Below are 12,041 nucleotides of genomic sequence, written 5' to 3' on the forward strand. Positions count from 1 at the left end.
CATCAATCTACTTGCTTTAAAGAGCCTTTTTTATTTGATCTTTAAGTCTTCAAAGAACCAAGCAAGACGACTTTAAAGGCATAAAAAATACCCGATATAGTTAACTTAGTTGATTCAGGGATAGGCCGCATAATAAAACCCCAAAAGAAAACATGTGTTTCTCTTTAATTGCTTCATTCGCTTGATATATACAAGTACATTCGTTTGTTCAATAGACAAGTTATAGCATAAAAATCATCAACACATAAATCCGTTCACCTATTACAACGTAACAAATTTGTTTTGATAAAACAAACTGTACCTAGGTGATTATTAACTGTAGTTTAAAGTGAAGACACATCGCATAAATCTTAGTAACACACAAACATTACTTTTCTATACAATATAAAAAAAACAAAACAATAAAACCACAGTATATAGGCTTGTTGTCAAAAACACTTGTTAAAAGCTATTAGATACAGTCAATTTCAGGGTCACACAAGAGCCAGTCTAAATGTTATAAATGAATCCTTTTCGTGGGTGTATGGAAAGATGCAATATGGAAGAGACAACTTATGTATTCACTTACTCCTGCGAAAGGCATTTTGAACGATAAACTGCTTATATTAATGGCGTTGAGATTCCTCCAATTAACTTACCCCACTTCTTGAAAATTAAAATGTTTCATTCAAATGTGTTATTTTCCATATGGTATTGATCATTTTCAGATTGGAGTTAGTCCTCAATCAAAGAGCTTAATCAAAAGAAGAAACGATAGATATTTCTGCAAATTAAAGATAGATGGATGAGGGCCTATTAAGACAAACAATAGTTGATTGATTACGTTGTGCGGCTAAGTACAGGACATAACTTTCTACCGTAACCCATTAACGAGAACAGTTCTATCGTCCACGGCATTATATAAGACAAGTTGCAAACATCACAGTGTCTCCTGATATAGTGTTTCGTTGACTGATTAAATTTTCCTGGTCTGTTGTTATAAAGGTTTAATGTTCTAGTTAATTAAACAACTATTGTGTCACAAATACAAGACAAAATTTCATGAAAAAATACAACACAACATAATGAGACATAACAATATATTGGACATAATAATACAGATACTCATTTAGATTGTCAAATGATACATATGTTTTAAGTTATTGAAACTTAGTTTATCAGTTATAACAAATATATGCATATATTTTAAGAGGGGAACATGTTACATTCTTAAGCTAAATTTATTAACAAAACATTTGAGGACTTTACATACTTTTATGATTATAATTTTATATTTTTTTGTAATTTCATTGGGATTGATTTTCAGAGTCTCTTTAAACTGAAAACATTAGAATATGGCTAAGATACTTTTCTCTAAATAAATAAAAAAATATATTCTGTAAAAACGCTACATTCTAGAACATCGTGGAATTCATCATCGGGTGAACTTTGTTTTCAAAGATTAAAGATTTTACGAATTGTTTTAATAAAAGACGTGATCTCGCTCCATTTTTCAATTTTTTAAGCTATTTTACAACATTGTACCTCAATCAACAAATCACTCAGAGATTAAATATAAAATGAATGTCACTTTCCGGAAATAGTTTCAATTTGGGATTATGAAGAGGAGAGAAACTTATATAAGTTTGCTTGACTTGTTAACTTATCCCTTATTCATTATTGGACCTGTTGTACATATGTATATTAACACAAATATGTTTTATCTAATCCGGGATAATTGCAAGTTTGGCTGCGTTCAATAAAATTGTTTGTACGGCAGTTCGTTCGAGTAAAGAACAATCATATGCTAGTCAAGTTTTTTAACATTATTCGTAACAGAACATTTTTTATAACAGAACATAATTTTATTCGACGTATACCAACAAGGTACATAGTCATAGAATATAAATACATTTATATAACATGAATTCAACATGTCACATAATACAGATTCGATACAGAATTCGATATATGAATAATTGTCCATACGTGAAAAAAATATGCAAATGATAAAACATGTGGATGATATAAACTAATCACTATATGTAACGGAAGTTCTATGTTTAAGAGCTTCGCTTATATATTTGGATAATTTAAATACAGTATTTTTGCTGTCTGACTTAAGCAGTTCTATAAACTTGTACATGCTTGGTCTGACATAAAATCATTTTTTAATGTATTTTCTTCTGATGTCATTATAACAAGGACATATTAATATGAAATGAAACTCATCTTCTAGATCATTTGAATTACAAAAAGTACAATAACGTTCATTTCTAGGAATGTTGTTATTTGCATATCTACCGTAGTGTGTCCGATTATTTGTTACATAAAGAATGTTTAGATAGAAGTATATACTGAAACGTTTACAACAATTGGTAACTTAACTTCAAATGTTAATGATTTGGAACATGATTTGAACTCCTAAATACTACAGATATTGAAAGCGTTTTTTGCGATCACAGGTTGTTCTAAACCTTGTCATTACAATTCAATAAATGAATACTGTGTTCAACATTTAACAGAACAGTACATACACTCCCAGTGTTTACAATTCCACAATGGACGCTTTCAAATTACATGCGACAAATATTGAACATTTAAAACACGTTCAACGGCAAAGTGTTCAGCTTCGGAATTCATAATCTGTTCAATTTATTCTTATTTATGCTGTTTTTTTTTCAATACCTTTTACATAGAATTGATAAACAAATACAGTTTACGATTACATTTTACACTTTCAGTAATACTGAACAATTTCATGAATTAAGGTAAAGGACAATTAGCTGAGCAGTGAATTAAATAAGTTTAAGAATGTAAATATTTGATAATATGGTATGTTATAATCATACAATAAAAAATGGATGATCAAAGACAGAATCTGCATATCAGTATATTTAAATTAATAGTTCCACTTTGATACAATAATGATATGAATCCTTTGTAAAATATTTTTTCTTCAAACACAACTCAAAACCATGAAATGACAAATCATTAACAGCTTCGCCAGTGATGCATGTACAGTTGACGTCTCCTTCAAAACGAAGAGGCTGTACTGACTTCGGATTCAGCAAACTTTAAATATCTGTATCCCCTTTACAATATATAAAATCAGGGACACTACGTATATTACATGACAATTAAAAAAGTATGTTTCAAAATAATCGTTCAAATAATTAAGACTATTTTTCTTCATTTAAACCATAATGTAATGATTATGGCTAAAATTATCAGGGGTTTTAAATAACCTGGGGTGTATTAGCGTAGGCCTACCTTTATAATTTAGTTTGACTACAATTAAACTTAGTCAAGAAGCTTTTATTAAAGGCAGTTTGATTGTATGTGACCGAAAATATTAAAGTATTGTTCAAATAAAGAAAAATGATAATTATATAACAATAATGATATATATTGGTGGTAATAATTATGATGCAGAATATTTTAATTGTTATCGAAACATCTTTTTTTAAATAGATCATACAATAATTGAACACGAATGCAATTGACGCATCAATTCAATACCCAAAATTTGACTTAGAAATTGTTTTTGTGTTAACTTTGTTCAATGTTGAATTATTTTTCAAAAACGTTTTGAGATTAGTATTATTTATGATAAAATATTTGCTATTAGCTCTAATCAAATAGTACAACAATTCATATGAATTGATATAATTAAAATTGGAATCCAAACAATATCGTATTATGCAGGATTTTGTACTAAGGTTCATTCGACCTTAACTCGAAATAGCTGTGCATGTGCGATAGCGCCATCGCGGTCGGTAGTTAAAATTTTACCGGAACAGAGAACCCTCGGGAACTGTTTGATCTGCCCGTTTAAATTAGTATCAATCTTGTTTATCAGTGGTTTGATTGTGATAAAGCACATTATCATCGCTCTGGTGTACAATAATGTATTATCTAAAATCGTATTACATACATTATCCCTCGTAATTTGTCGATCTCGTTACTTCCAGAATATCCCTCGTAGCTGGTCGTTCTCGTTACTTCCAGAATATCCCTCGTAGCTGGTCGTTCTCGTTACTTCCAGAATATCCCTCGTGTTTGTCGTTCTCGTTACTTCCAGAATATCCCTGGTCGTTTGTCGTTCTCGTTACTTCCAGAATATCCCTGGTCGTTTGTCGTTCTCGTTACTTCCAGAATATCCCTCGTCGTTTGTCGTTCTCGTTACTTCCAGAATATCCCTAGTCGTTTGTCGTTCTCGTTACTTCCAGAATATTCGTTGTTCTGGACCGATTTCAGTTTATCCTTCCTTTCAATCTGTAAGCAATTTTAGAATCTATATCGATTCGATAGTGGCTTAAGGGAGGCAACTCTTTCATGCTTATCTCGAATTCTTGAGGAAGTTGGAGAGTTGTTGTTCCTTAATTTTCGGAGACATTCGGACTTGTACGTCGTTAGTTTGTGTCTCGTTATTTCCCCTTAGAATGGATGCGCTGTGATTGAGCTCCAACATTTTGGCATTTTGTATGGTCCCGCACACTCTGTAAGTACAGATACTTTGCTATATGGTAGATTATGATTTGGTTGTCATGCATCTGCTAAAGTTTTAAACCGTAATTTAGTAGGAAGGTAATGTTATCATTCAGAATTTCTGCATGCTGTTCTCGCCATTCTAAAAATAGACGAGTGGAGTTTCTTAGTGACGTCACTTCATTGTTTTTAGAATGGAATGTTTGGAGTTTCCTAAGGTCGCCAAGTACATGTTATGTAGGACGATGTTTTAACAGTAACTTCGTTTTAAATCGATAAAATAAGTATTTTAAATCGTTTCAAAGTATTGGACACCGTAATTATGTGCGTAATAATGTGCTTGAGATTAGAGTACAGATAATTTGATATTTCTTCGTACTTATAATGGGTATGGATTTCAGCTCCAATTTATTAATGTTGCAAACAGTGTCAACCCAGATCGGTCACATGATTATGTCATTCTGTGTTTGGAATCACACTGTTTGATATTAAAGATGAATCTTACTGCTGCATAATGGTTTTAATATGTTATTGTATATATGATGGTGTACAATCTAGTCACAAGTTGTTTTGTTTATTTGTAGTTTTTCACCGCACGCAACGTTATACGTCTCAACTCATAATAACCTATCGAGATGAGGATAATAAAATGGTGACACTAGCTGTGGATTGTTATGTCATTGAAAATCCTAGTGACAGCATAGTGAAAAAAGAGTCATCTAGGGACAACATATGGACAGCTGGACCAGCATCTACATAGTTACCCACCATATCACGTTGAATCATGGCAGATGAAGAAACTAGAAAACGAACAATGACAGATAAAGGTTTAGAACATTACGAAGAAACGCGTTCAAAGTTTTATAAAAAGGTGCAAACGTCCTATGATCGACTTTGTAGTACATTGGAAGAGACTAATGTGGATCTGGAGAACCCAGAGGCGAATAAAGTGTTGTTGGACAGACTCCATAGTGCTCATGCTACATATTTAACTGTATCATCAGAGTTTGCAGACTTTTTGTCGAGAATTATAACCGAGAGTAGTAAAGCCGAGCTTGAAGAATTTGACAAACAGGTGAAGTTGATAGGAGATCGCGTAAGTGAAGCCGTGCAAAAGATAAATGATATTATAGGGACTTCAAAAGCCGCTGTTTCTATTAGATCAAAGTCATCACATGGTTCCAAGGAGTCTCATGTGTCATCTTCGTCTAGTTCTCGTGCTCGCGCAGATACAGCTCGTATTCGTTTAGAATACGCTAAGAGAGAGGCCGAGCTGATGAAGAAGATGGCTCTAATTGAAGAAGAACGTCTGTTAGCAGTTGCCAGAGCATCGAGGCAAAGCAAGAAGTTAGTGCAGACTTAAATGTGTTGAAGGTAGAGGGTGATGTTGCTGTAGCAGAAATAGAAGCGTCATACGCAGAAGAAGCTGATGGTGTGTCAAGAAATGCGGACTTTGACTTGACTTATGAAGCTGCAAGTGAAAGGTCAAAAAACTATATAGATAATTTACCAGAAATTCCTAGAGCTGGAGCAGCAGGCACACAGAGTAAACCTACAGTGTATGCCTCTCGCGATCCAGATAGACACTTTGAATGCGATAATGTGAGTCATAACTCAGAGACATACCTCAAAGAGAATCATTGTGAAGAACAGCAAGCAAGAGTACGTGTACATCAAGAATCAGTTTTAAGGAATTCCGATGCTGACATTTTAACAAGTTTCCTTTTGCGAAAAGACATTATGCCACAAAGATTGAAAAAATTCAACGAGAAACCACAATCATTCGGTGTGTGGAAAACTACGTTTAAAAGCGTCATGAAAGAATTGAAAGTTACCCCAACAGAAGAGATTGACTTGTTGGTAAATAACTTGGGTTCAGAATCACAGATATGGGCAGAGAGCATACATTCAGCAAATGCTTCCAATCCAGAGCATGGCTTAGAACTCATCTGGGAAAGGTTAGACAACTGCTATGGATCCCCTGAGAAAGTTGAAGCTTCCCTGAAATTGAGAATTAGAAAGTTCCCCCAGTTGACTAACAAAGACAATAAACGTCTGTATGAACTGAGTGATCTTTTGCTCGAAGTATTTTCAGTTAAAAAGGACCCTCAATTTGCCACACAGTTTGCTGCCTATGACTCATCCTCTGCTGTTAATGAAATTGTGTACAAGCTGCCATTTAATATGCAACAAAAGTGGATCTCCCATGCTGCAAGGTACAAAAAGGAACACAAAGTAACATTTCCACCTTTTTCTGTATTTGTAGAGTTTGTGCGTGACAATAGCAAGATCCGTAATGACCCAGCATTTCAGTGGGAACATCAAGTGGTCGAAGCTTGCCCCAAACCTAAACAGAGACAGAGCTCTTCTATAAACGCGCGTGTAGTCAATCGTAAAACTGACATCCACATAGGCAGTGAAATCAGTGACGACAAGATGAAGAATGATCAGATCACACGATGTCCCATTCACAGATCTGGACACGGTTTGAAAGAGTGCAAAACCTTTGCGAACATGACTTGGGAAGAAAGGCGAAAATTGCTGAAAGAAAAAGGTATATGTTACAGGTGTATTTCTTCAAGTGATCATGCTTCCACAAACTGTCCAGTTTCTGTCACCTGTGAAATATGCATGAAGAAAAATCATCTTACTGCTATGCATCGAGATAGAACTGAATTTAATGTGCGAAACTCGGCTGTACCTGCATCTGACCAAAGCAAAGTGACAGTTTCTTCAAAATGTACTTCTCTGTGTGGCCAAGGCTTTAGGGGCAGATCCTGTGGCAAAATCGTTCTGGTCGACGTAGCTTACAAAGGTCATGAAAATACAGAACGTGTATACGCCATTCTAGATGATCAAAGCAATCGCTCATTGATAAGCCCTGAACTCTGCAACAAACTAAACGTTTCCGGTGAATCGACAGAGTACACACTATCCTCGTGTTCAGGTAGTAGCGTTATGGCGGGGAGACGTGTTTCAGGCCTGACAGTGTCATCTAAAGGTGCTCCAAGGGGTTCCAGATTTGGATTTGAACTACCCACATTAATCGAATGTGATGCCATTCCACAAGATACATCAGAAATCCCGACACCAGAAGTTGCACGTAGCTTTGCACATCTGAAGAAGATTGCCTCATTCATGCCGCCACTAGAACCTGACTGCGGTATCGAGCTGCTAATAGGCAGAGACTTGCTGGAAGTCCACCACGTAATTGACCAGATAATAGGGCCCAAAGATACGCCATTTGCCTTACGCCTTCCCTTAGGCTGGGTTATCGTTGGGGAAGTGTGTCTTGGCAGAGTACACCAGCCAGACTCTGTCAATACATACTTTACGAGCATTTGCAAAGACGGGCGAGAGACCATCTTCAGACCATGCCCATCTTACCTGACTGTGAAGGAACCAGATTTCTCAGATGATGTGGTCTTCAGGAGACAACCCGATGACAACAGAGTTGGCCTGTCCGCCGAAGACAGAAGTTTCCTCAGAATTATGAATTCCGAGTTTGCAATGGACAAATCTGGACAGTGGACTGCACCATTGCCCTTTAAGTCGCCTAGACCTATGCTTCCAGACAACAAGGAGCAAGTGTTTAAACGTGCAGTATCCTTGAAGAAGAGCCTGGAACAGAATCCAGAGAAATGCCAGCAGCTTGTCCAGTTCATGCAGAAAATCTTCGACAATGGTGCGGCAGAAAAGGCTCCGACTCGGGATGAAGATGGTAAAGAGAACTGGTACCTGCCATTATTCGGGGTGTACCATCCCAAGAAACCGGATCAAATAAGAGGTGTTTTTGATTCCTCGGTTGCCTTCAGGGGTCAATCTCTTAATGATCTATTGCTCTCAGGACCAAATTTGACCAACAATCTACTTGGTGTTTTACTCCGTTTTCGCAGAGATAAGTATGCAGTATCTGCCGACATAGAGCAAATGTTCTTTCGCTTCCTAGTGAATAACGAACACAGAGACTTCCTGCGGTTCTTTTGGTTTCAAAACAACAACCCCGAGCTGCCATTCACTGTTTTCCGCATGAAAGTTCATGTTTTCGGGAACAAACCTTCACCTGCAGTTGCCACCTATGGATTGCGCAAGGCTGTTGAGTCTGTCGACAAGGACATACAACAGTTTGTTGCCAAAGATTTCTATGTGGATGACGCATTGACATCTAAGCCAACACGAGAACAGGCCGTTAGCTTGTTGCAACGGACCAGAAAGGCTCTGCAAGAAAATGGTCAAATCCATCTTCACAAAATCGTCTCAAATGATGTTGACATTATGAACCAGTTTCCTAAGGTGGAGCTTAGCACAACCCTGAAAGACATGGATCTAGGCGATACACTCCCTATGCAGCAGAGTCTAGGGCTAACCTGGGACATCAACTCAGATATGTTCTCATTCACTGCTCCAAGTGTTGATAGACCATTTACGAGGCGAGGACTTCTATCAACCATGAATAGTATTTTTGATCCTATTGGTTTTGCTGCACCTTTCACAATTAGTGGGAAAATCTTGCTTCGTGAGGCTTGTTCAGTTGGAACTGCTTGGGACGACCCTTTGCCAGAAACATTTCATAAAGAATGGGTTCAGTGGAAGAAAAATCTTGAGATGCTGAATGGCTACAAGGTTTCTCGCATGTATATACCAGACTCTCTAAGCTTGGCCAAAGACTATCAAATCCACGTCTACTCCGATGCATCTGAGAGTGCTATAGCGGCCGCTGCCTATGTCGTCGTTGAATCCAGTGACCAACCACAAGTGGGCTTTATCATGGGAAAAGCCAAGCTGGCTCCTTAAACTGGACACACAATACCTAGACTAGAATTATGTGCAGCCGTTTTGGCCACAGAAGTGGCATCATTTGTATCGCATCAATTGGACATTCCATCATCATCATTTCAGTTCTTCACAGATAGCATGGTGGTGTTGGGCTATATCGGGAATAAGACCCGTAGATTCTATACATATGTGAGCAATAGGGTTGCACAAATCCATGAATTCTCTGAGCCTGAACAGTGGCAATACATTTCTACTGAATATAATCCTGCAGATTCAGCCACTAGGGCATCTTCTGAGAATATCCATACAGTGCTAGAGAAATGGCATAGTGGGCCGAATTACCTTATTGGAGAACAAAAAGAAAGAGATGTGAAAGAGTTTCCTCTTCAGTGTCCTGAGGAAGATTCAGAGGTTCGCCCAGAAGTTGTAGTAAAGGCGACAAATGTAAAGAGTTCCATGGATCCAGTTGCTAAAGCCTGTGAGCGCTTCTCATCTTGGAAGAAATTGGTGTTAGCGTTTAGCTTGCTCATTCATATTGCCAGGACGTTCTCAAAACGCAATGACTGTAAGTGTTCTGGATGGCATGTGTGTGAGAAGAGATCCTCTCCTGCTGTTCGAATAGATGCAGAGCAATTTATACTGTCTGAACTCCAGAAACGGCATTATGCTGAAGAAATTTGTGCATTGAAGGCCGGCAAGCCCATTCCCAAGAAAAGCGCAATAATTTCCTTATCCCCTTATTTAGATGAAAATGGGATACTCAGAGTCGGTGGCCGCCTTCGAAAGCTACGGAAAAGCCAGGGAATTAAAGTTGTTAACCCTTTGATCGTCCCAAAAGGTCATGTAGCAACACTGTTAGTTCGACATCATCATGAAAGGGTCCAACACCAGGGCCGACACCTCACGGAAGGGGCTGTCCGCAATGCAGGTTTGTGGATAATCGGTGGCAAGCGTTTAATTGGCAGTGTTTTACATCACTGTGTAACTTGCCGAAAGCTTCGTGGAAAGACCGCTGAACAGAAAATGGCCGATTTGCCACAAGATCGTCTTACTTCCTCACCGCCCTTCACACACGTTGGAGTGGATGTGTTTGGCCCTTGGACCGTGGTGACAAGACGTACCAGAGGAGGTAGTGCAAATTCAAAACGCTGGGCTGTGCTTTTCACATGTTTGTATAGTAGAGCTGTCCATATTGAGCTACTAGAGGAGATGTCTACGTCCTGTTTCATAAATGCAATGCGCAGATTTATTGCAATTCGCGGAAAAGTGTCAGAATTTCGGTCGGATCGTGGCACAAACTTTATAGGAGCAGCCTCCGAGCTTGGTATGAAAACGGTCTGTGTAGAAGATGACCAATTTCAGACCTACTTACAAGACAATGAAATAATTTGGCGTTTCAATCCGCCTTATGCCTCCCATTTTGGTGGCGTTTGGGAAAGAATGATCGGGATTGCTCGTCACATTCTAGATGCAATGCTAATAGACTTCAAACAAGAAAAACTTACTCATGAAGTTTACTCAACCTTAATGGCAGAGGTTACCGCTATCATGAACTCCAGGCCTCTTGTCCCAGTTTCTACAGATGTTGAAGAACCATTTGTCCTATCACCGGGAATGCTACTTACACAGAAATCTCCCGAGATAGTTTGCAGTTTCCGCGACATAGGTGTGAAAGATATGTACCACTCTCAGTGGAAGACAGTGCAGTTTCTGGCAAATATTTTCTGGAAACGTTGGAAGGGTGATTTTCTGTCATCTCTACAGACGAGGAAGAAGTGGGCGTCGCCTTGTGAAAACATCAAAGCTGATGATGTAGTTCTATTACGCGATCGAGATTGTGCGCGCAATGAATGGCCTATGGGTCTTGTGACAAAGGCATTTCCTAGTGACGACGGACTTGTTAGAAAGCTGCAAATCAGGGTTATGAAGAATGGAAAGCAATGCCTTTATGTGAGACCAATTAAAGAAGTTGTTCTGCTTGTGTCGTCGTAGAAAGCAGCAACAACAGAAGAATGTTTCAGAAATCTTATTTAACTGAGGCATAAAGATTTTGTGTGGGGTATGTTTTATTCTTGAAAGTATTTTGAAGTTGTTCCTTTCAAAGTCAGAACTTAAACAAAAGTTCCCGCTCAGAAGCCTTTATGCACAATCAAATTTATTTTGCTTTCTGCATAAATATCTTCTTGCGAAATTAGAAAACATACCTTACATGAAATTTTTTAATTTTCTGCTATGTTAATGATTTGCTACACTAAAGTCTTTATGCAACGTTCGCGCAATATCAGTGTTAATATGTGCAGAAGCCTTCGGGTAATTCTCTGTGTGCCTAATGAGTATCTCCTCAAAGGAAAATCATCCAAAACATTTTGCTCTCCGAACTGGTGTCCAATCCGGAAAGACCTGCAATGAGGGCCTTTCTAATGAGACTTATGTGAAACGGCATTAAGAAAGGCATATGTTAACACATGCCCGAGAGAAACTTTCAGCGACTCGAGACAGCAACTATGCTTGTATGAACTTTGAGATATTAAGTCAGTCTTTTAATCATAAAAATATTAGTCTTTGATACAATGTGTTAATATCTCTTCAGATATTGCATTTGACTGTATTTATTCTTAAGTATACCATTTTTTATGTAGTCATGGTATAAGTTTGAATAATTACAGTAAACCTGTGTATTCCAAGACTTACTTGGAAAGATGCTTAAGAAAATGGTTTAAGTCTTGTGGTTATATCCTTTGATATACGACGGGGAGTGTTCTGGACCGATTTCAGTTTATCCTTCCTTTCAATCT

General features: G+C 37.7%; 2 protein-coding genes across 2 annotated transcripts; both read left to right on the top strand.

Moving 5' to 3' along the window:
* The first annotated feature begins 5,254 nt into the window (after positions 1-5,254).
* Positions 5,255-9,264, top strand: LOC128210472 (uncharacterized). The gene is made up of 2 exons (XM_052914820.1): positions 5,255-5,566; positions 5,797-9,264. Exons 1-2 carry the CDS (start codon positions 5,255-5,257, stop codon positions 9,262-9,264), a joined length of 3,780 nt encoding a protein of 1,259 aa, XP_052770780.1.
* A 120-nt stretch (positions 9,265-9,384) lies between these two features.
* LOC128210473 (uncharacterized) lies at positions 9,385-11,238 on the top strand. Its single transcript, XM_052914821.1, has one exon. It carries the CDS (start codon positions 9,385-9,387, stop codon positions 11,236-11,238), a length of 1,854 nt encoding a protein of 617 aa, XP_052770781.1.
* The last annotated feature ends 803 nt before the right edge of the window (positions 11,239-12,041 follow it).

Source organism: Mya arenaria, chromosome 12 (assembly GCF_026914265.1).
Source record: "Mya arenaria isolate MELC-2E11 chromosome 12, ASM2691426v1".
Lineage (NCBI taxonomy): Eukaryota > Metazoa > Mollusca > Bivalvia > Myida > Myidae > Mya > Mya arenaria.